A 25430-nucleotide genomic window follows, 5' to 3' on the forward strand; every position below is an offset into this window, starting at 1 on the left:
TCCCTCTCCCCGCCCCGGCCCGCCCCAGCGGCGCGGCGCGGCTGGCGGGGAGCGGCTCGGCTCGGCTCGGCTCGGCGGTGCTGCTGCTGCTGCTGCCGCCGGGGAAGCGGCGATGTGAGTGCCGGGGGCTGGGAGGGAGCGGGCAGCGCCGGCCGCAGCTCCGCGAACAGCCCCCCCCCCCCCCGCCTCGCCCTGGGGGCCGGGGTCGGGGAGGGCCGGCAAAGGCGGAGGGGGGGGGGACGGACACACCGGCGGCCGGGACGGGCCCGGCCCCGATGCCCGCAGGCCGTGAGGAGGCCTTGGGGCAGCCGGGCTGCGGCCGGCGACCCCCCCCTCGCTGACCGAGTTATTTCCCTCTCGCTCCGGTCCTTCTGCTCCCGGCCTTGTGTCCCCGTGTCCCTGTCCCCCCCCCCCCCCAACCTCCCGGTTGTTTGTTTCTGCTGCGCTTTGCGCCCCTTATCTCTCTCAGACACGCCGGGCGGCTTCGCTCCTGCAGCGCGGGGGGGGTGGTGTGTGTCTGTCTGTCTGTCCGTCCGTCCCGTCCTGCCCCCTCGAACCGCGGCCTCTGGTTCTGGGTGCGGAAGAAAAGCCTTGGTTTTGCCGGCCGTCGCGACCTCTTTTAAGTGTTTAATTAGAGAATTTGCGTTAGTACCTGACCACGTTTGGGGGGGTAAAAATCCAAGCGTTGCTCTCTATTAAGGGGCGTTTGCCCGTTTCTGTTACTTTTCAAGATAACCGAACTTCCGTGCTGAAAAAAAAAAAAAAAATCTTAACCGGATCAAAAATTTCTCTAGAGATCTTTCTGTGGGGAAGTATTTGATGGTTAGGTTGTGTGAGCCTGTCTTGCAGACTGATACTGCATACAGCAGTGTTCTTAATTTTAGTTATTGCTAAAATTATAGCTGAACAGTCTCCTGACCCAATTTATGTTGCTGGTTTTTTTCCTCTCTTCTAATTCTTATCATGCTCTTCCTGACATAGCCCATATCCTCCTTCTGCATCTACAGCAGCAGACCTCTGCTCTCAGTAGATACCCTGACTTCAGATATTTAACTTTAGAAGGCTGACTCAGGCAGTTCGCTTTAGGTTCCCTGTATAAGGAAGAAACGCGCACCTATCGAGTCCTATTTCCTACTCAGATACCTATTTAGGATGGAAAGAGTGGCGTTCTCTCAGTGACTAGAGATGACAGTCTCTGTCTATTGACATGGAGAACTTGGACAACTCGATATCTCGCCATTTAGACAACTGAACTTAGGGGAGATGAGGTCCATTGGAGCTCCATACGTGCAGAAGGCTGCCTGCCCTGATAGTCTTGTGCATTCTTGTATGTTGTTAAAAATATTTGTAGCATTACCTTTCAAGTTACATAATTTATAATTCAGAAAAGAGATCTGGCAAAGCAGATACACGCAAATGATCTTCAGCACCAGTACAGGTCAGACTGAGCAGCTTCTGCAGACTCTGCTCTCTGCTCAGATTGTCTTGTGGGATATTATGATTGGTATGTTGTTCAGAGGGGGCTAATATAGTAATAAAAAGAAGCAGCCACGCGGGCTGTAAATTAGAATTTACAGAAGGATGGCCAAAAATATAATGGACTTGAAGGCCAGAAGAATGAAACCCTTCAGAGAACTGCCTTGTTTCATGTGGATGAAACTCCCATCCAGTACTGCTCTGTAGGAGCCCGCATATAGACGTATATTCTGTGTGATATTAGAAGGCCAAGAAGCTAAGGTTAAGTAGAAGGACAGGCCCGTGTACTCGGTGTGTCAGGGATGCTGTTTCCTTGAGTCCTTATTTTTAAATACCTTTTTTTTTTAAATAAAAATTAAGGTTATGTATCTAAGAAGAGTTATTAGGGTAGGATTAGTGCACTATGAATGAATGGAATTGCTGTGAATTATTTGGGAGCATGGGTTGTTAGGGCCATGGCACTGGGACCTACTTCACGGTACAAAAAAAACCTTTTCCTTTTTGGCCTTCTTCCCTGCTGATTTTAGCATTGCTTTCTTGGGTCTTAGCAATACTGGGATATTTGAATTAGAATTAGCTGTTCTGGAATGGCTTCCCATGTGGAGGAGGGTCTATTGTGAAATATACGTGGTTTTTTTTGTTTTCTTTTCTTCTTTCTACTTTCCATTACAGACCTATTACTTTTCTTAGAAGTACACACTATTCCCAAATAGAATTTGTTACTATTTCTGAATACTGTGTCCTATTGAGTGGCTGATACAGAGCAGACACAGTAGCTACTCTGAATTCATTTTCTTGTGTAGTCAAGAACTTCAGTCTATATATTACTTACTTCACACACCTGTATTCAAGAAGATGATGCACGTGCAAGCTGTTCAGTGCCCAAACCTGCAGAAAGCTGTAAGATACTAACTTTGTGTCAAGTCTTCAGAAGTTGTAGATATTAGAATCAAAGAAGACTGCTGAGCATGCGTATGATATTTTTTAACCCCAAAGGCTTATAATTTGGACAGATACATCCCTGATACAAAACCCCCTGCATCCCTGCCAAATTTCAAGTCTGATGTTTTAGAACAGAGCTATTCAAAGCAAATGCTTCTAAATTTTGTTTGCACAGCCAAATTCTTTTTTTTTTTTTTCTTGTGTTCAGATCCACCTGAAACAGTTGTGTTGTTTCCACCACCACCACCCCACCACCCTTTTAATTTTGGCTGGTATGTGTTAGGAACAAACACCTCCAGCCCAGTCTCAAAGTAAAGCTTGGCAAAGCTGTCTCAGCTGAAGATAGCTTCTTTGTGAGGGTTTCTTAAGCTTCTCTATATGAGGAAAGCTGATTGCACCACCTGTTAAAACATCAGTAATATTGTAAGTTGTGACAAAAAGCAGCTCACAGGTTGACAGTTTGGGGCCCTGGACCCCAGTACTGCTGGAGTTACTCTGCAGGTTATTTTCTGAACGTCGTTGACAGAACCTGTCCCGTTTGTTTGTGTGCTCCCAGATATGGGGTTCAAGTGCTGGAGTTCGTAACCTGGTCATTGCAGTGTAGGCTGCATGATTCTCGTGGCTCAAGAAATGAATTATGCAAACTAAAAATACCTGAGTTTCAGGAGTTTTCTCTCTGAGTTTCAGCATTTTCATATCTTTTGAAATGGCCAACGTGGCAGGCGTTGTTAATGCAGAGTTGCTACTTCTTCCTCCCCATCTTCTCACTCGCTCTGAAGTTTTAGATGACTTTCAAAAATCTGAAAATGGTTTTAACATTGACATTATTTGCAGTCTGCAGCTGTTTCCAGCAAAGAGTTTGTCATTTCACTAAAGTTTCAAGAAAACAATTTGATGTTCATGCCCTCTTTTTCCCTCCTTCCCCTTTAGCCCTCTGAACTGCTGCACATTCTGCCCCGAGTGGTTTGACCAGTAAAAGCTGAAAGAAAATAACTGTTCTTCAGGAGACACAACTTTCTTGCAAGTTAGTACAGGATTTCCAACTCTGGATGAAACCTTACAGCAGTTTATCCAGAAGTTGCTCAATAGCCATCTGTATCGGCACTACTCTGCTCCCTGGGTGTCCATTAGCGGGTTGCCAAGCTCACTTGCTCAGCCAGCTCTGGACAATCAGGCTCTGAGCCGAGTTTGTCAGAACCCTTCCCAGGAGGTAGAGCTTCGCAGTGAAACTCGCACACCTCTCCCGGTCCGTGTCACCAGGCTCTCGTTTGGGAGCCACACCTGGGTAAATGTGTACAGTGCTGAACCTCAACCCTGCGAACCTGGATAAGCCAGGCTTGATGCACTCTGGACTGTCTCTTCGCTTTCGTGAAAGGGAAAAAGATACTTGTGGTGGCGATGGCTAGCTGGTCAGCTTTCTGGTCCTTAGCAGGTTGGCCCAGCTGTAAAGCTGAAAACAAGAATCAACTCTACTGATGTAAGTGCAGGCAGAAGATGAGGAGTCTTAAAAGCTGTACTGTTTTGACTGCAATGACATTTTAAAATAACTCTGTTTCCCATTGATTTGTATGCATTTATTCAAGTATAAGAGACCTCTGTACCACTTCAACAGCATCTACTCTCAAGCCTGTGTTTGGCAGATTAATAAAATAAACACATACTTAAACATTGTCATCGATCTGGATTAACTTTCAGGTTTGTGACCGGAGCCTGTGAAGCACTTGTAGCATGTCACTGGAGTGGGGTCTCGCTTCAGTTGCTGCTCCTTTCCAAACACTCCTCTTTGGTTTGGTTTGCCCTCATTGCAGCACTGTTGGTGCTTTGCAGGCTCCACCGTTGTTACAATGGCAGATGTTATTCGGTGGATATTTCAGCTGAGGTTGCTCTTTTTTCGAGTGGTATGAACTCAAGTGGAAAATCCTTAAGAGAATTACTCAGCATATAACACTCCTCATGGTCATAAGTTGCAGAATTGGGACCATAATTTACACAATTAACTTCATTAATCATGAAATGCAGGATTTAAGGTTCCCGGGATATCAGGTCTTCTGCACAGAGTATCACTTACATTTATTTTGTATGTAACGACAGAGAGCCAGATCCACTCTTTATCAGAACCAACAGAAGATGAAGACAAAAGGCTTCTGTCATCAAGACCTGGATTTGTACTTAAGCCCCAGGTGTGCCCTCAGGTTCTCCAGCACGATCACTCTATGTGTAGCTACAGTGGTTTGCGACAGGTGTGATGTCCGGTAGCATTTAGGAAAGAAATTGGTGGAAAATACAGCTGTGAAAATACTGCTCATCACACTCTCAGGTCTTGACTTTTGGTGGGTGCAGCTGTACAGTCTTAATTTTAGCACTTACGCTTGGTTCTGTTGAAGAGAAAGAGCTAGCTCCGTTAGGTTAAACTTGGAAATATGCAGACGTTCTTGCACATCTGAAACATGCAGTGAGGCTCTTTTACAATTTCCATGTTTTCTGTCAGAATTGGTCCATTGCCTTAGGAAGGTTAACCCAGCTTTTAGCTGGAAATTTATCTTAAATGATGTCGAAGGATTTAGAAACAATTTAGGAGCTATAGCTCAAATAGGAAAAAGGGCCTTGAGGTATTTCTGAGCTCTGAGTTTCTCCCTCCCACTCAGCTAGTTTTCCATCCAGAGTGTTCAATTTTCCAGGCTTTGGCCCTAGTATGTTTTGATATATAAATCTAAAAAGCCTTTTAATTAAATGTGTGACTAAGTAATCACCCAGTTCTAAAGTACACCATTTAGGGATGAGTGGATTTCTGTTTAAATTGGGAGAAGCCCAGCTGCTTCTTTCTAGCTTTCCAGAAAGTTGCTTGAAAAGCTGCGTGTTGCTAACCCAGCACTGCTTATAGGTTGATATATTTTTGCAGAGCATATCCTTACTTACACTTTTAAACAATCGTAGCCTCTTAGAAATTGTGTTTTTACATTAAACACTGGTAGGAGAACGTATTTTGAGATCTGCTTAAATTTTAGGAGTTGAGTCGATGAGGTCTGTTGCTGTTACTAGAGTTCTGCTTACACATATTATAAGGTTTGAGGGTGCTATCGTACATGGAAGAATTGTTTTTATTGACTAAAAATGTCAGGAAGTATTTTCCTTGAACTCTGTACATTGACCTTCAGATGGAAGGCACAGATTCATTTTTTGACTGATCTTTTTTAATATTCTCGGTCTAATCTTGAATTGTTTTTGTTTTCGCCCCTCATTCTTTTTCATTTTAACTTAAAAACATAGAAGTCTGTTGCCGGAATGTGTTCTGTTGAACCAAAGCATTGCTTCTGTAGCTGCAAGCCAATGAGAAAGGAAATTATTTCTGCACAAGCCTCATCTGGCATTAGAAAGCGGGTTTTGATGAGGAAACAGCCATTAGAGAGGTTGTTTGTCTTATTGTTAAATACACTTATGTACCAACTTTTTGGCTCTGAAGAGTTTTCCCCAAGTTTCCTCACACATATGCAACTTCCCAAAATTGCATGGTTCAGAAATACTTTTTTACGCTGAAACATCCAAGCAATTTACTGCTGTGTCTGTGACCCCGCAGGTCAGAGTCTGTTCTAGGGTTCCCCACAGTAGCTCATGTTGTCCAGAATGGCACCTTTGTGTTGCTAAGCTCACTGTGTACAGTATCCAAAGTGGAATTCGACATTAAATCTAAAGTTTTACACTTAGAAACATTTATTGTATGCATTTTTATGAAAAATAGTGCAAGTTGCATGTGTCTGACAGTTCTGTGTTTAAGTAGGGTATCTAGAGCTACTTGTTTATCTCTGGCTTGCTTTGTCTTTTATTTCTGGTTCTTGTAGCATCACCTCCATTGTAAAAATTTTGCAGTCTTTGGGGGTCAGATGGGCACAGTCCCAATACTGGACTGTGCTTTATGGGACACAGTAGTTAATATAGCTACTCTTGCTTGCTCCCCATACTTTGTTTTAAAAAAAAAAAAAGAAAAAGAAAACCAAACTCTTAGGACTCAATCTCCCAAAGAAGACTAAATTTAGTTTCTGAAGCTATATATGTATAAAAAAACCTGTGGCTTTGACTATTGTTTCAGATTATACATCTTTTTTTTTTCTCTCCCCAGGGCCGATTACTGGAAATCTCAGCCAAAAAAATTCTGCGATTACTGCAAGTGCTGGATAGCAGACAACAGACCTGTACGATGGTCTACCATACTATGTCAATGATTTTGAAGTACTAGGAATTTGAATTACAGGCTTTTAACATCACTTTTGATAATAATCTATTGATGCATGAAATTTGCTTTTAAAAAATGCCTTTGTAATACTTGTGATATTTAAAATATATTATGTGAGAGCCACATACCTGCGTACAAGATGGTGTGTGCTGTTCTATTTGGCAGTACAGATAAGAACTGAAATACCTGACCCTGCTTTTTCTTCAGGTTCTGTAACTTAACATTTGATCTGTCTTGAAACTTTGTCTGTGCCTGTTCCTAGCCTTCATACACAAGTAGAAAGCAAAACCTGGCATACATACTGTTTATATATGGTAGGCCTGGTACAGCCAGCACTATAAGCATTTAAAGCAGGTTTCTTTCATTTCACACAGCCCACAGAAACGTTAGTGGGTTACAGAAAGGTGTTTCTGACTTGCAGATGCCTTTTGCAGACTACTAGACCCATTGGTTTCTTACTTAGAAAGAAGTTTTGCATTCCTGACTCAATGCCAGGGGAGCTCCTGGAGCTGTGTTTCATCTGGCTTACGGTTAGATACCTGCAGTTCGGAATGACACGTGTGAGCTAATTGGTTTAGGTTTCTTGTAGTCAGTGAAGAGAAATACACGTTAAAGGCGGGGATTTGGGTAAATTATAAAGTCTGTCTTTAAATGAGATGAATCATCCCCTGGATGTGCATCCTCTGCACATCGGTTCATGCAAGGAAATTCTAGGGTTACTACATCAGGCTTAGTGACCTAACATCTGCACACCTAAACGAGTTCAGATGTTTTTTGTGAGAACCACATGAGGACTTCCACTGTTGTACCTGTGGAGCTTCTGAACTCCTTCCAGTTCCTACTAGCTTCACTCTTTCTGGCAGCTTTTTGGCTTGGGGACTGTTCTGTCGTCCTTAGTTACCCAACTCTCCCACTTTGCTTTTTCCTCTCTCTTTCTCTCTCTCTCAGATCTGTGGACCTGCATACTAGTTTAAGTTCATGGGATATTTGTGGAGCATAGCATAATCTAATTAAGGACCATAGCTAATATTTGGAACACTAAATAAGCCATATGGTTTTTAAAAGTTTGCATGAAAACAGAGAGGGTAAAAAAAAAAAATCAAGGGATGATACTTGGAAGGATAGCATGGAGAGGGAGCCCAGATTCCCTGTTACTTGTCTCTAATATGTGTGCTGGACAGTATTATTTGAAAATTTTAAATCTTACAAATACAGACTATGAAATTTTATGATACCATTTTGGAGTGTTACTGATTTTTCATAATTTTGATGTTGAATGTTTCTCAGTGTCCCTGAATTCCTATAGCCATTTTATAGCTGTAGTGTTTGCTGTAAGTGTTTTCAGAACAGGTTACATTTAGGCTTGTTCAGCTAAGTTTAGTCTAACTAGATTTTAACTAGCTAAAATTAACTGAATTAAAATTGTATAATACGTATTATTTTTCTTGGTTTTTTCTCGCTTTGAAGAGCATTGAGTTTCATGAAAGAGGAAAGAATCATAAAGAAAATGTGGCAAAAAGAATTAGTGAGGTAACTCAAATATCTTATTTGCATGAATGCTTATTTTTAATCTCTTTCATTATCAGACTTGTTTAATTTATTCTCTTGGGTTTTTTGTTTTGTTTTAGATTAAAAAGAAAAGTTTGGAAAAAGCAAAAGAAGAAGAAAACATGTCAAAAGAATTTGCAGCAATGGAGGAGGCTGCAATGAAAGCCTATCAAGAGGATTTGAAAAGGCTTGGAATTAAGCCAGGTAGTTCATATAGCTGCCAAAAGATTAAAGACAGAATTGAAAGAATATTGAGTAGGAAAGTTTTTTCTTAAATTAGGTTTTAGGAACATGAGAGGAGGCCTCCAGGATTGTGTTTGCTCATTTAAAAAAAGAAACAAAAAAAAGGAGTCTGCAAATTGCCTGTAGTAGGAAGTTGCAGTACAGAATGTTTTCGGCTACGCTGTCCTCTGGTCCATGGAACAATACAATTTGGAGTAGAAAAATTAAACAATGTGGTAACACATGGTGCTTTGAATCAGCAGTGCAGCTTCCCTTAGTTTATGTTTCATTTTTGCCAGTTGGAGACAAAAGTACCTATTGAGTAGGAGAGTTTGGGTTCCCACTGGTGTCAAACAGTGGAGATGAGAATCTCCTACGCAGCTTGCGGTTCAGCAAGTACCTTTGTTCTGTCCACATGAAGACATATTATCCTTTAAAAAAAGTTTGTAGTTTCAAGCTCCTGTAGAAGCTATCTTTTTCATAACTCTTTTAGTTTTTGTTGTTGTTTAGTTAGAGCTCGTTGGTCCTTCCAGTTTTTCTCTTTATGTTACTCATCTTTTGATATTTAGCCTTTCTTAGGACAATATAGTATTGCTACAATGCAAGATGCTTTGAATATAATCTTTTAAGTTTACCTGCTACGAGTGTAATACTAATGAGTGAAAATACTCATAGGAGCAAAATTTCCTATTTGCTATTGCTCAAGAGTGACTAATATTTAAACTCAGGTTATTACTCTTTTTTAAAAAGGGAGTATTATTTTCTTTAAGATGATGTAGGTCCCAGTTCGACACAGAGTAAAACTCAGAGTAACACAGTGGAAACTAAAGGAAAGAAAGAAAAGAAAGAGAAGAAGGAAAAGAAGGAAAAGAAAGAAAAGAAAAAAAAGACACCTCAGGACACCTCAATGCCACCAAAAATTGAAACGAAGGAGTGGGTGCAAGGATTTTCTCCCGAAGGCTATACATATTACTACAACACAAGAACAGGAGGTAAAACCTAGTGAGGAGCAAATACAGATATAAATTGTGTATACATGAAAATTATTAAACTGGGAACAATTAGATGGAGTTTTGATGTTTAACATTCAAGACTTAGGAATCCAGAACTTCAGAGGGGTCTTGCTGTTTGTTAATAATGGAAGAATGCAGTAATTCCACAGTTTCTGGAAATGTTTAGCCTTTCAAAGGTTAAGTATACAAAAGATAGCTGTGTTCTTCCTAAAGAAGCTTTCTGATCAGGAATGTGAAATAAATTGATTGTGTCCAAGTAAATAAGAGCAGTTATGGATTGGTGTCTGATTGTTTCTTTCCACATTTACCAGATTTACCTAAATGACTGACTTCTGTTCAGGAACGATGTGTTATGATCTACTTCAGAGCATAAAAGCAACCCTCTTTTATGATTAATGAGAATATTACAAACTGTTTCTTATAAATTTAAGGATTTACATTAGTATTTACCATAGTCTTTCCTCATACAAGATAACTTCCAACAGGTAAAAATCTTGTGTGTGTTTAGTTTCTTCTGGCCTATGCTACCCTTTAAAAAAAAGCAACCAACACCTTTTTTGTACCAAAAGTCCAGTATCTGTGTATCAGCCATAGTTTAATGGAGTCTGGAAGGTGGTTAGTCCTGGTAAAGCCAACTGTAATTATGATACTTTGGTTTATTGTTCATACCATAGTTTGATCGAGGATGATTTATATTCCTTTGAGGTGTATCTATATTAGTTGTTTTCATGTGTGCACACACCAGTGTCATAACCCTTTAGATCTGTTTTTTCTAAAGATTATTAAACATAAACAGGATTGAATGATGGGTGAAATATGTTTTTGTTTTTTAAGAATCACAGTGGGAGAAACCTAAAGGATTCCAAGGCAACTCTCAAAACTCACAAACGGTAATCAAATAATGTTGTTCATACTTTTCTTTGTCCTTGTAAACATTTATCAGAAATAAGCTAGGCAATTTGCAAGTCTTCTGATTGCAGAAGATAAATTGCTCTTAGTAAACTTAGGAAAACATAATTTGAATATATAGAATGTTTTATGATAGACTTGATGAAACCTGAAATTTTACTTTACAAATCTTTTTTGGCTAATTTGTTTATCAAGGGTAGAGAAGTGATAGTGGTGGTTGTGTTTTTATACTTCAGCACATAAAATTGAAACCTTTTGTGAATGAAATGTAATTAAAAAAATTAAATCTTATACATTTGAAATAGTTAAGACTCCTTTATCTTAGGAAACATTGAGATTGCATTGTCAGATAGTTAAAAAAGAGTGCCTATTTTTTGTGTTTGCTTTAAGATACAGTTATGTGATAATTTGTCTTTTTCCTGTGTTTCTTAAGGTCATGGAACCGATGTGCAAGCAACCTTTTAGCATATTACTTTACTTTCTTATTTAAGGCACGGGAAAACTTGCACTATAGTCCAAAGACAGAAAGCTTTCTTCTTATTATTAATGGGCTTTCACCTGATACTTACCACTCCAGGATTTTTGTGCTTCACAACATTAAAAATAGGATTTTTACAACACTCCTGTGAAGTGATGTTATGTTTTCCCATTTTCACGATAGGTGTCATATGTACAGTATGATTTAAAGTCAGTTTTGCATGCTAATGTTGGATTTTATGTTAGAGATCAAAAATAACTGGCTTTTCCAGAGTGTTTAACATCCTGTAGCTCTATGTTGTTGCATCTCAGAAGGTAGCCTATGCTTGGTACTGGTTTACTTATACAGTCAGAGGAGGAAGTGGTTATAATTGTGCATATTTTTAGGCAATTGAATTAATTCACAAAGTGTACGTGAAGTGTTGCCTGTATTCCATCTCTTGTTAAGGCAGTGTTTTATCTCCAAAATGCAGTCTTTTTCCATCCAGTGCTCATTCCTGAGAGACTGCACACTTCATGTCAGAGCTGCCCATCACATGCTACTCTGGCTTTCTGATTCCTTTATCCTGTGGTTTTGCACAACTTGTTAACCAGCACTTCAACTTTATCTTTTCAGTCAAGGCGTAGCTTTGCAATATTTATAAGCCAGTCTTACTGTAGCCTTCCACTGAAGGAGATGGTCCTGTGACTAATCTTCATGGTCCTTGGTGCATATTTGCCCTGACAGTGAACTAGTTCAGGGAGTGAAGACATCAGAGTTTAGGTTAGTGTTTTGTAGGCTTATTTCCTTGCTGTCAGCTCTCTGGCTAATCAGAGAAATGCTGGTGCAGAGAGAACAGTTGGAGGAGAGAAGGAGCTCCCTTCTTGGCAACAATTTGAAGTTAGCTCATCTCAGCTATATGATAAACGCAGACCTTCAGCCATGGATATCTCTCTGATGCCACATAGCCATATTTTGCCATTCCTCCCTCACCCTGCTCGGTGACTTTGTGGTGTCTTGAGTTATTTTCGCTATTGCTATAAACAAGCATTTGATTGCTCCCTTATTTAGTCTGAACTAAAGATATTGGGAACATTCCAGATCTCTTAACGAGGACTCACTGCCCAGAAATTAAAGGGCGTGCTTGCAATATGTAGTGCAAGCGTGAGTGAATTCACAGGCCCTCCTTGTTTTACAGCACGTTAGCTTGCTGCTCAGACTTCCGAAGAGGTGGAGATAACAGAGTAACGAAAAGGCATGTTGAAGACTACCTATAACTTTAGTTAGATTGACATCATGGTTGTTAGCATTTATCTAGTAGGATACTCAGTGTGCCTAGCATCAAATACCTGCTGAAAACCTCTAAGAACCAGATATAAAATGCTCCGGATCTAACTCTAACAAAAAGGTTAGGTTCTACTTAAGACTAGGATTTTGTCCTTTTTCTGCTTACATAAAATAAATATTCCTTTTGCTTCTTTTGTTGACAGTAGCACACTGAAACTTTTGAGAGCTAAACCTTGAGGAAACTTGCTCATTGAAGGCTTTCTTGCCTTTGTCTGCTCTGAACCTACTGTTAGAATTTTTCCTGTTTACAGAGCGAGTGTGAGAACTTTAACTTCTGATTTTGTTGTGTTTTTTAAAAAAACAACAAAGTTTTAATAGAGTATTAAGCAAACGTATAGGTATGTGTGCAAAAGCCTATCTATATGTGTATGTGTCTGTATACACACACACAGACATTTATTAATGCAAAAATAATGTATGGTGAATCTGCATAGATCTTCTGCCTAATACAGGGGAGCAGGCAGTATTTGTTCACTTAAGGAGCAGTGAAGTAGTTCTATGTGTAAGTGTTGATGAAAATCAGATTCTTAAGATGTTAAGTTGTGGGTAATGACTGATTATCTAGCTGTGGCTGATTCTGCAAAACATCTTTAGTTTAATTACACATCCACAAAGACATACCAGCAACTTCTGCCACATTTCATATGTATTTATTAATCAGGAGGGACGAACGGTGCTTTGTTGAAATTGATGCTTTACTAAAGAAGTAAATTCATTGGCATGCTTTCCTGCAAAGTTTGATTCTTCAATTATTTTGGGTGAAAATCCATTTTGCGATAAATTTTAGAAGGGTTTTTTTGTTTGTTTATGTTTAATTTGTGATAGTATTTATTGGTATGAGTTTTCTGTAGCCCTCACAAAACCCTGAGTCTTCCAGAGGAATTTTTTATCAATCTCTACTAAAGACAGTGACACAAACAGGAAATTACAACCTCAGGGGTGATTACTTTTGGAAAATAAAAAACGTGTAAAATAATGGCCTATATAATAATTTGAACCATGTGGCAGCATTTACTATACTGCCTCATACTAATTACCCACTTTTTGAAAAAAATTGTGTATGTGCATTTGCAACATTTTAAGTTAAGCAATTCAGTCTCATTTGAGTCGAAGGGAATGTTTTCTAACAACTTTAGGGGTTCAAGCTTTAAAAGAGTAAAATTATCACAAACAAAAAATACTCAAGGGTTGAATAGTCTTATAAGTGATGCTTTGACTGATCCTTAAAACTTTTTTTAATTAGCTCCTGTATCTTTTTCTTAGGCAGCAGAGTGGGTAGAAGGTGTCACTGAAGATGGTCATACCTATTACTATAACACGCAAACAGGAGGTAAGGAGAGCTTGTTTTCCAGTTAAGCTCTTGTTTCAGAAGAGAGGGTTTTCAGAGAAGCATTTTGTTTTGCAAATAACTGCATTTTAAGGCCATTACTAAGTTTTGTATTTTTTTAAGCTGCTAGCTTAGTTGAAATATACTTGCTGCTTAAGTCAGTGCTGGCTTTATAGCTGTATTGTCAGTGTGTATACATTTGAGCTTGATAGGTTTTTTTACACATTCAACTTACAACTCTAAACTATGGGTTCTTCTTTTCTACATATATATTGAAATTATAGTTTGGAAACCAGAAAGGGGCAGGACTTTGTTTTGACAGGTATGTAGGACTGTATGAGAATGTCCTAAACTTTGCCTCTTGCTAACATAGCATTGATAAGAGAGTGCAGAATTTTACCTCCTACTTCTTTTACTCCTTTTTTTTCCCTAGATGGGGAACTTTGTGGTAAGTCCCTCAGAACAGACATCTGTTTTCTAAATCTGTTTGAATCATTTTAAGGTCAATGATGCCTCTCTGGAGAGAGGTGATTTTATGCTGGCTATTAGTTTTCCTTCTGCTGTTGGGTATGAAGTGGCATTCCTAACGATGCCAAGAATAGAAAAAAACCCAAAACCTTTCAGTTTTTTGACATGCCGCTCCCCTGCCCAAATGATTTGTGATTTCTTCTTTTGAAAGGGAGAGGAGACGCTGGTTATTTTTAACCATTGCCTTCTAAGTTCAGATACATTTTATGCCTTTGGTTGTGGTGTTTTTTAAAGTTCTTCATGGACACATGAAGAATGTCTTTGTAATCATCATATTTGGTAAAATTTTGGCTTGTGAGATTTTAAAGTGATCCCTTACTTTTATAGAACTGTAAGTGTCTTGGAAATGCTTGAAAATTACTTGTCAGTTCTGTAACGCTAATCCCATCCTCTGAAGGCAAGACAAATTTTTAACCGAGGGAAATAGTCGTAGTGTCTCACCTCAGGCACGTAACTTAGGAGACGGATATGTCCAGGCTTAGCCCTGCGAGTCATGCTTTGGAAGGCTGCACCTTACTCCACTGGCTGTGTGTGGCACCTAGGAAAGTGAACCTTCTCTGTTCCTGGTCTAAAGCTAGGTGACAGCAGTACCCTTAAGAGACTGTTCTGTTCATGCAAAGTCAGTCATTGCCAGTTTCTTACACCTTTACTTCTTCAAGATACATTTAGGCACATACCTGTTAAGTGTTGTTTTCAGTTAGGGATTTCTTTGGCAGTAGGCAAAATAATTGGAAAAATAGTAGTTTTATTACATTTGAAAGCTTATATAAAATTATAGATTGAAAGTTGGTGTACTTTTGCCTTAGTGTTACTAAAATCAGTTTTAAGACCATTGAGTCAACTTTTACTTAAATATTTCTTCTCAGTATATTTACTGAAATACTACCTTTTAATTGAAAATGAGGTCATATCCTGTACATACTCTCAGGTCTTTTCAGATTGATGTTTGTATTTCCTTGTTTGCGTGACAGCTCTTCAATTAGAGACCTAATGTTACCAAGCCAAGTAGCACGGGGAAGGGGTTTATCTGCCTGGACTGCTGAGGCTTGCAGTTATTGTTCTTTACGTTATCCTGTCTTTGTAATCAATGGGCAACCCAAATCAAGTGGACACCTCGAGAGGGCAATTTGTCTGTCCTGTGTGAGGATGAGAGGGACCACAGTCTTGTGGACCGCAGTTTGCTGTGCGTGATATTTTTCTTAAAGCGCTAATTAAGACAAGCTTTCTCAACAGTGAACTCAGCTGTCATGACTATCTCTGCTAGGAAGTGAAATGTTATCTTTCTGTTTATGTTTATTATTAGAAATGTACCAAAGGCAAAAGCCTTGTGCTAAATTATTTGCTGTATTTTTGCATAAGGCAGCACTGCTCCTGAAAGGTAATGTTGTCAAAGCAATAACAGATCAGAATTGGAAACATAAATAATGTGGTTGTTCAAATATCTTGGACAGTATCCACATGGGAGAAACCGGATGGTTTTGTTTCATCTTCAAACGAGAAGAGTCAACGTGACAAGCATTCTGAAGAGCTTGCAGAAACGGATTCCAAAGCGTCTGAATCAGAATCAGAAGACAGCGAAAATGAAGCACAGAGTTCAGAAACAAATTTCAAGGTAAGTTTTCTCTTCAGATTTATTTTACATACAGTATTAATTTTCTAGCGTAAGATGATTTGTCTTTTATCTCTTGTGATAGGCTGTACTCATTGTAATGAGGTTAAACTGTATGACTGAAAGTAGAAGTTTGCACTTGTTTGAAAGTAAAATGAATCTTTATTTAGTTATTTAGCCCATTAGTGGCACTGTTCCAGAATAGAAAGCATGATCTTTCCTTCAGCCCACCAGAAGTAGCTTGAATTCTCCACGAAATGTCATGTTCTCTGAGAAAAGTCACTGTCATCTTGCTGAAATAACCCACAAAATGGTCTGGATTTCAGTGTGAGGACGACTTCAAACCTTCATTGGTAAATGTAACTGCCAAGAGACCTTTAGGGAATGCTTTTGACTGAATATGACATGGTTGTAGTTTCCTTATTAATTGAGAAAAACATTGGCAGCACATGGTACAAAATCTGCATTGATTATATATTTTTGTCTTCAGATTTAAAACTTAAGATAAAGGGTGTGATTATGGCTGTGGTTGGGTCAGATGGTTTTTCTGAAACTGGTAGTTCAGAACAGGCAGAGGGAGTTTAAATATAAAATGTATTAATGGACAGGTGTTAATTCTAAAATATATATTTTTGTATCACTGTGCATCATTATAAACTACTACCAGGTATTAGCTGTAAAGTGTGTGTATCTGCATGCACAGAAAGCCGTATGTGAATTTTTGCTCTCCCTGCCTTTTTTTTTTCTTTAAGACATGCTAAGCTTTGTTTTTAAGTAAGTTTGTATTGGCTACTCCTTGCTAACTTCAGCCTTGATAGATGGGATTTTCGAACTTTAATTTTTTGTAACGTTTAAGATTTTTTTTCAACTCTGTATGTGGTGAAAGCTCAAGGAGAAAAATTTAAAGATTTTATTACAATATGACTTTATTGCTTCAAGTTACTCTTGGTTGAAAAGTATGAATAGTAGATAAGAGTAAATAAAAGATGTAAAATAAAGCTACATTGTGTTTTTATTTAGGCATTTTTGCTTAAGGTGGGTTTTTTCCTCTTTAGAGGAAAGGAGATAATGGTGAAGAATCAGAGGAAGGGAAAAAATCTCCCAGAGCTAAAAAGTTAAGTCCTTATGGGAAATGGCGAGAAGTTAAGCCAGCAGAAACTGTTGATAAAGAGGACAGTACATCAGCTTCCCAAGAAACCTCTAGTGATGCACCTAACAAGACCAACCCTTATGGAAAATGGAAAGCAGTTAAAGAAGAAGAAGAAGAAGATGAAGAACCATGGTGAGGATCTTTTTATCATAGTTAGTTTCATAATACTTGTTTCCAGAATACTTGTTTTCAAGAGCTCAAGCTTTTGCTTCTGAATTCTGGCAGAATTAGCACAGCAGTGCATGGAAACGTAGCCCAAATACAGTTCTTTCAACAGTGACTATTTTAAGTAATAGCTCTCCATGGCGGATAGTGGTGGCGTTTTGGTTTTAGTGTGGAAGTTCACCATGAGTACAAAGTAAATTAGGTGATTTAAAGGATCGTTGTCATCCGTCATTTTTCTCAGAGCCTGAGTATCAACTATTTAAATGTAGTTACTCTAAGCTTATGTTTCTTAACATTGTCTCCTTCAACAACCTGGTTCAGCTGCCTCTGGAGCTCTTGTGACTCTTTTTTGAACTGCTTCCAGTCTTGGAATGGCACAGGCAGCTTTCTCAGAGCCTCCAGCTTCCAGGCTAAATTCTGTTTCTTTCTGATGAGTAATCAGTTGGGCTAAGTCTGCCTGGAGTTCAAGATCTATCTTGATCTTCTAGGACCACCAGCAACCTTATCTTGATCGTACTGCGTTAGCATTGCTTTGAATTAATCAGTAGTTGCTGACATAATGAGTATGCTTTTTTAGACTCTGAGCAATTTCTACCTAAGCCTGGTATGTTTGGCTGAGTTACTTCCACAAACAGTGAGTTATTTCGCACTTTGTGGTGTTGTACTAACTCTAACTGTTCGCTTGAAGGATGCAGCCTAGAAGACACTTCAAATTTTTTGTCTTGCTTTCATCCAGTATTGCAGTAAAAGACTTCTGGTTCAACTGTTTTTCTTGTTCCCTAATTTCCCTCATTTCAAAACAAAGTCAAGCAAAACCAAAACAAAATCTACTACAACCTTTTCTGCTGTCACTACGGGTAAGTCCTGGAGGCTCTTACAATGTGGCGGGAGACACCTTCTGTAATGATTTAACTAAGGAGATGAAAGACAAAACATGTAATCTAGTTAATGCCAATTTTAAATCTGGAAGCCATCTCTCTCTCCCACGTCCAACTGATGTACTGCAGATGTTTTCATGACATGCATTTGATCAGGAAGTTTGTTTTGTTTTGTTTTGCTGCATAATGCCTGAGATGGCTCATTTTTTTGTGAAGCATGCTGTCTTTTATGGCCAGTTTCTTGTTGTGGGGCCCTCTAGGAGTCTGGAGAAATTAGGTTTCAGAGAATGAAAACAGTCTTCTCCCGCATACTCACCCCATTCTCCAGCATTTCAGTTCTAAATTATTCAGGAGATAGAGTTTTGACACTGTTCGACTAAATTAAGCACTGATATACTTCCTTGGAGATGATGATGTTCACATAACGCCTCCTGTATTGGACCAGCTAACCACTCCTTGACTCCAGAGCTGATAAATTCTTTCAGGTTTTTGGAAAGCACTGTCCAACAAAAAGTGCTTTCAGCTACTGAACCTTATTTATCAGTGTGTACATTAATATACAGGCTTGAGATAAACACACATGTAAATAAGACAAATGCAGTTGTTCATTATTTACTTTAAATTGAGACTAGGCACAGTGCCAACTGCTTTCAGGAAGTTTACGGTTTCGGGATACTGCAACAGTCACATTTTCTTGACTTGCTTGACTTGGAATAATTCTCGTGACTCTTGTTTGTGTGCTTGAGCTGATCGACATCTTCCTTGAAGCACAGGACCTGAAACTAGGTATAGTACACGAGCTGACGTCAGACTCACACTCAGTAGTACTGCAAGATTTCTTGTACGGATTGGCCAGGAATACAAAGTGTATCTCTTTGCAGCAGTGTTATGCTGGTTGGGTTCCTGATGGAGTTGTGGTTTAGATCATTTTCTGCGAACTGTTCGGTTCTCCTCCATTGCATGTTTGTGCCACAGGTTATTCTTGTAGAACACAGTGTTTTGCTGTTGACCCCTTAAAACCGATTGGTCACTTTGAGACGATGTCTTTGATTTGTTCAGATCAGTATTAGCTGTGGTCCTGTACTCCCAACTTGGGGTCACTGGCTGATTCAGTAAGCCTGTTCTCTGTTCTGTTGTGCAGACCCTCAAGGATGGACGCTAGTGGAAAACTACTCAATAGCTTTTGGGCAGTGAACCATTGCTAATTACTCACTGACTACTGTCTTTCAACATTCATAAATTTACACACATGCAGCCCTGTTGTCTTTTGCAGGACTATTTACATGATGAGTGCCAGGGCCACGCTATAAGCTCTGTACAGAATGGGGTCTTAGTTTTTTACTTTTTACGGCAGCCCACACAGAAGAAACAAAGAACATGGTTTTTTTTTTTTCTTGATCGCTGTCACGATAATGATCTTGGCTAGAAGACTGCATCTAGCTCAAAGCTGCTTTGACAATTAAATATGGATGTTACTGTCTGCAGTACACCGTGTTGTTTTCTCCATGTAGATTAACCCTTTTATGTTTTCCTCTCTTCTCAGTGAAAAAGTGGACCTGGAGCTTCCTAGTACAGAGAGTGACAATCTACCGCCGCCGGTGCTAGAGGTTCCAGAAGATGCAACAGTGATATTTAAAGAGAAGACAGTCACCTCCCTTGGAGACCTGACAGAAGGGGTGCCAACATTTAAAAAGAGGAAATTTGAAAATGGAAAATCTAGAAACCTAAGACAAAGACTAAGTGATCAGTAATACTTAACAAATCATTTTAGATTCTGTTTAAGCTAGAGTGAATCAAAAGTTTAATATTTTAAACAGGCTTTTATAAAGAAAATGTTGGATAGAAATTAAGGATTTATAGGTATTAAAATATGTGAGTTGTAATATTTTTTTATTTTATTTTGATGTGATTGATTGTGGAATGGAAGTTTGTGTTATATTACTTATGCAATATTGTAAATACATTTATTTTTTATTTTAACCATGCCATCTAAGTTCGATTTGCTCTGTGTATGCTGTTTCAAATACATTGCATAAGGTTTTTTACTCCTTTTCTAAGTATGGGAGAATGTCGTAATCCTTAATCCGGCAAAAATGATGCAGACCTTTTATTTTTACAGAGGAACTGGATCAGTGGCATGTACTAGAGAGTAAAATCATCCCCCAAGATTGTTTATGTGGAGTAGTTTCCCAACTAATGAGTAAAAATACTGTGCTTACTAACCCTTGGCTAATCGCTTGCAAAAGAGTAGGTGGTGAGACTGCCAACATTTCAATTTGAAAGCTGTTTTTAGAGGAGTTAGTCACATCAGTGCCACTCAGTCCAAATGACGTTCTGAAAATTATTTGTGTACATGCATGATAAATGTATTAAACCCCTGCAGAATTTTTAAACCTGATGAATTTTAACTTTTAATAACAGCACCAGAGCCACCCCCTGTTGGAGTAGATCTTTCTATGGTGTCTTCCTGTTCGATTATGCTTTATTGTTTCTCTACTTGAATTTTTCCTTCTTTTTACGTGTCAGGGGTTTGCTTGGTTTTTTTTTTGGTTTTGTTTTCTTTTTGTCTCTTTCCCTGTAAAAAAGCAGTTGCCTGATGTTTTCATGAAAAAATATTCCAAAGACCTGGCCCTGCTACAGCATACAGCACGCTTTTTGAGGTTGATGGGTTCTGTCTGTTGATTATAGGAGTGTATTGAGTAGTTGCAGTGTTCACTAAGCTGAGAGGGGCTAAGTGTATTGAAGTACCATAGGAGAGGAAAACAAAAGAGGGACAAGTAGAGCTGATGGCTGTACTGTCCAAGATGGCTTGGACATTTTCTTAAGGATTGTAGATTTGATTTCTTCACTTGGTGGGATTGGTCTGCATTCAGCATCATCAAGATTCTTTGGCTGCGTAAGAACATAGCTACGCTCCTTGCTTCTCTAGGTATCAAACAGTGGACCATAAAGGTTCAAATCATGACTCCGTTAAAAAATATGTCTCTGTTCCTAAAGTTCACAGTGTTTTGTTCAGGAGAGAGTCTCAGTCAAAAACAGAGGGTGCAGTTAAGACAGTTGTCAGAGTGCAGCTACAGCAAAACAGAGTTGGTAACTGCTGAGTTTGAACTTTATTGAGAAAATGACTGTTAATCTGTCAGATCAGTGGCAAAAGGAGTGCAAGACAGGGAATCTGGTTTATCATGCATTACAAAGGAAACTGAAGTCTGTTTTTCCATTCTGTGACTTTTTCTCTGTGTTAAGAAGAGAGTTAAGTATTGTATTTAATCCCATGTGTTTCTTTGGCTTCATCGGGGTTGTATTTCTTCTGATGTTTGTTTTGAGAAATTTGAAAGTTTCCTGTAATACCTAGCTCTGGATTATCATTTAGAGATGCAGGATAGTGTGCTGGATGCTCTCACGGTCATAGATGCAGGAATGTGCAACCTGTACTCCACATGAAAGACCTCACATGCAAGGCTAGAAGAGAAATGTCCTTTGTGCTGTGGAGAGGTTGTCGGGTTTCTTAAAAAACAGGTTTTTCAGGTTTTGTTCTTACTCTTAGTTGAACACTACTCCAGCAGCTAGGAGCCTGTTCTAACTTGAAGCCTCGCTGTGTTTGTGACCAGTTTACACTCATTTCCTCCCAATTTACACAAATATTACCCTTCAGCTAAGTAGCTTTTCTTCCCCTTGAATCCATTGTGTCTTTTCTCTTTGAAATCACAGGACCTTCAGTGCTCCGCCAGCACTTCTCTTCATCCATTCCAGCCCGAGTTTGCCTTGACTCTATGTTCAAGGAAGATTAAGGCCACGCGTGATGTCACTAATAATACTTCCTTAGTGTATTGGAAATAACTCTTGATACATCCCTAAACCACATTTGCCTTTCACATGACTGCATCATGCTGTCTGCCATGGGTGCCCTGTGATTTCCCAGTACAACTAGCCCTTTCTACTCCTTTGCCATTGCCAACTGCTGAGTTAACAGCTGATCCCGCTTTCCGTTCAAGCCCAGGGTTTTTTTCTTACAGATTTGTTTTGTACTGCTGTACTCATCCTGCTTCTGTCACGCCAAGCCTAAAGTAGATACATTTCTTTACGATCTCTGTAAAATGATTTTATTGTTTATTAGTACAGTTTTACACAGTAGTATAGTTCTTTTGTAGGCTCTGCTTTTAATATCCTCTGAGGAGGACATCTTTCCTTTTCTAGTGAGGTTCCCAAAATACTAGCGTCTTTCCTTAAAAATGTTTTGTCACATTGAAGTAGTCATAGGCAGTGAATTAAGGTACCTGTAACTAAATTGCTCGAGCAGATGTTTAAAAACATCTGAAAATAAAAGTGTTCGAAACTTGTTTCCTTGAGGAGCTGCTGTTGTAATATGAACCAAAGGTCTTTGTCAAGTACTGTGTTAAACAGACAAACCAAAACATTAGGAAAAAAGATTAAATGTATCTTTGTTCACTGCTAGTAAGGTTGGTGTCAATATCATACGCTTGCTTTTGCTGATGTGACTTCTAAAGCCTGCATTTCACAAATAAATACAGTGCTTTGCTCCCCACTACCTCTGAAAGTCAGTTTGAGGAGAGACCAGTCTATTCTTTGTCTGTAAGTGTAAATTATAACACGGGCCAGTTGAATCAAATTTGATATATCCAAAGCCACTGTTTAATTTTGCACCATGCTGTCACTCAATTTCCTTATTGTGTATCTAATCCAAATATTTTCTCTTCTATACAAAAATACTGTCTTGTGTGAGATTTAAGGCAGACGCTGCTTTTTCAGGACATCTGTTCTGCACAGATCTCTCTCCCTTCTGTGCTATCTCCCTGCAAAATCTTCTGCCTTTGGAATTTGCGGTAGGAATCCTCTAGGTATTAGCACAGTTACGCTCCTCATCTGCTAATCCTTCCTTGGGCTGCGCTGGCTTTTGACAAAGGAATGTTCCTTTTACTGTTTCAGAAGAACAGTGTTTTCAGAAGAACAGTGTTTTGTTTTCTGACTAATCCATTTTCTATCATGCAGCGTGTTTTTATCTGCTTGCCTGCTTTTATTGCAAGCTCCTGGAGTGAGGACTACATCCTTGGCTCTATAGGCTGTCGTAGACGTTATTAGCAATATGAGAAGGAGTGTCGGAGAGAAAGGGGGAGTCATTGCAATTTCTGATGATTCCTTTGGTGTGGTTTTGAGCAAGTCAATTCAGTGCTCTGTGTTTTTCTTTCCTTGCCTCATCTTTCACCTGTCTCGTCTGTTTAGAAAGACAGCTTCGCCATGCAGGACGCTTAGCTTTGGTTTGTGTGTTTTTACAGTAGGGCCTGCCTGAAGTTGGTGATGCTTTTAGAGGCAAACACATTGCATATACTAAAAAAGAAAATTATTTTGTTGGGCATTTTTTATGCCAGGAGCTGTGCAGAGACCTGCTCGATTTGACTCAGGTTATAGAATAATCCTTGTTCGTGTTTAGGCTAAGCCAAATTTTAACGCTTCACCTGGGAATTTGTAGATTGAAATCCAGACTTTCCCAATAGGGTAAAATTTGCTTTTTGTTTGACCCTCAGACAAAATCTGTGCTGCAGCATCATCCAGTCCCAATATTCAGATTTAGAAGGTGGGGCAGCTGGTCATGATGTGGGTCCCAGTTAAATTCACTAACCCGTACGTGTATATACACATTTCTCCTTTTTTTTCTACCCCCCCCCCCCCCCAAAGATGTTATTTCAGTGCAAGTTTTGGCATCTCAGAAAGGGAGTAAAAAACTATTTCATGCTGCTTGGTTTCCTTGATTTGCTTTTCGAGTTGTGTTTCCCCTTTTTAGTACTTTTTATTATTATTGCTGTCTTCCTCAAACCGTCTTCCTCCAGTATTCCTATATATGCAAATCTAGATATCACCGCTGTGCCGCGTTTCTAGCGTCCGCCTTCACCTTATCCCCTGCTCTACCGAGATCTTCGGAAAGCTTCACGTCGTCTGATGTAGGCCACCGCGTCTCCAGATCCCCGCTTGTTCCGAGCGCTTCTGCTGCCTCTGTGCATCGCGCCCTGAAGAAGTACAGCCTTACCTATTTTCAAACAACGTACAAGCTATTTCAAGACCGACTACATGTGCTCTTTTGATTTTCCTTGATAATTCGTTTTCCTGAGACAGATTTCATTCCATTGCTCCTACGGGGTTTGCAGCCCTTAAATCCTTTCGCTTGTTGGTACAAAAGCTGTCTGTATGCCTTCTGCTATCCGCTGCGGCAACCCTTTGGTTCTGTGCTGACAGCCATACCTCTTCAGTCTCTCTTGTATCTACCTCTTAAGTCCTCTTACCTTCTACCTGCTAAATTATTTAACTTAGAAATTGTGTTAACCGTTTGTGTGATTAAGAAATGTAGCTTTGTGAAATGTTTCGGGATATAGCTTGAACAAAACTTTCTGTACAAAGCAAAAAGTGTTGCAAATAATAATCCGAAAAAGGCTAAATTTGCCCAAGAGGATTCCCAGAGAGTGTCAGCAAATGCAGGTTTGATTTTACCTGTAAAAGTAGAAATAGTCTATGTTGAAAACCAGACAACAGCATTATACAGGCCATGGGCTGAAGGCAGTGGACTTTAATGGCTTGCTTAACTGAAGATACAGTGAAGAACAGTGGGGTGATTGAAAAGCACTTGTGTTAGTTCATAAGTATTGTCTGCAAAGTTAAACATCTGGTTTGTCTTTAACAGCTTCTCAGTTGCAATTACAAAATATCGCAAGCTCTTGAAGTGGAGTTTATCTGAAAATACTGAATAAAGCTTTCATTTGAACAATCTATATTACTGTTGTTCATCTATTCAAGGGTTTTAGGACAACCTGAGAGAACTACGGGTGCGTATCCTGTTAAAAATGGGGTCTGGGGTAAATATAAACCAAAATCGGTATGTAAATATGGAAATGCTTTGTAAAAGAAATACGTTTATTTTGTCATCACCACTGTAGTGCCTGGGTGCCCTCCAGTAGCGCATTAAGCAGTTACTGGAAATTGTTTCATTCTGTGCATCGATTATGAGTAACAAATGACCTGGGTTAAAATTGTTAGTTTTAAAATTTTTAACAGAGTTCAGGTAAGGTTCGTTGTAGTTACTATTTAGCGACATTCAGAATGTAGCTGAATATATAAACATTCTGATGATAACAGATTGTGATTCAGTAGTCTTCGTATCTGCTGGTCTTAAGAACGATGAGCAATGCCCTGTGAGTTAAAGATACACACTTTCAAAAGGTGGGGAATGCATGTAAATTATTTCATAGCATTTCTTTTACTGAAAAAAATCTTTTTGTCAACGTGATCTTTTGGCAACTTTTTTTACAGAAAGTGAAAAAACTATTCAGCTATACTAAGCAGCTAGAAAAAAATCGGGTATGATGCAGGCAAACAGTTCTGCCAGACTATGAAATTTTGTTGCTAACAGCGTTTGGCTATTTCTTCCTTTTAGCTAAAGGAGAACAAGCAGCTTGCTACTTCAAGTGAACAAATCCATTTGTAGTTCCAGGATTTCTGAGGCATTCCCTCGTACGTTCTGTTGACGAAGGTAAGGTACCAGGGCTGTTCTTTCCATCTCTAAGTAAGCGTCCATCTTTCCACTGTCATAAAAAGGGCTACTTCCAGGCGCGGCTTTTGTCCGGTTT

At 39.3% G+C, this 25430-nt stretch overlaps 1 protein-coding gene across 1 annotated transcript; it reads left to right on the forward strand.

The window, feature by feature from the left end:
- Nucleotides 1–52: 52 nt before the first annotated feature.
- On the forward strand, nucleotides 53–24575 carry WBP4 (WW domain binding protein 4). The gene is made up of 10 exons (XM_030036403.2): nucleotides 53–114; nucleotides 6533–6605; nucleotides 8114–8176; nucleotides 8275–8398; nucleotides 9187–9408; nucleotides 10264–10319; nucleotides 13406–13472; nucleotides 15449–15609; nucleotides 16662–16888; nucleotides 19343–24575. Coding segments are annotated over exons 1-10 (1203 nt in total). The 5' UTR covers nucleotides 53–112; the 3' UTR covers nucleotides 19551–24575.
- Nucleotides 24576–25430: the final 855 nt, after the last annotated feature.

The sequence above is a fragment of the Aquila chrysaetos genome, chromosome 14 (assembly GCF_900496995.4).
Source record: "Aquila chrysaetos chrysaetos chromosome 14, bAquChr1.4, whole genome shotgun sequence".
Taxonomy (NCBI): domain Eukaryota; kingdom Metazoa; phylum Chordata; class Aves; order Accipitriformes; family Accipitridae; genus Aquila; species Aquila chrysaetos.

Excerpts from the sequence above, each read along its gene's own strand:
- WBP4 (XM_030036403.2), top strand. Across the intron at positions 6,606-8,113 it reads GGATAGCAGACAACAGACCT|AGCATTGAGTTTCATGAAAG; the intron begins GTACGATGGTCT and ends CTCGCTTTGAAG. Across the intron at positions 10,320-13,405 it reads ACTCTCAAAACTCACAAACG|GCAGCAGAGTGGGTAGAAGG; the intron begins GTAATCAAATAA and ends TCTTTTTCTTAG.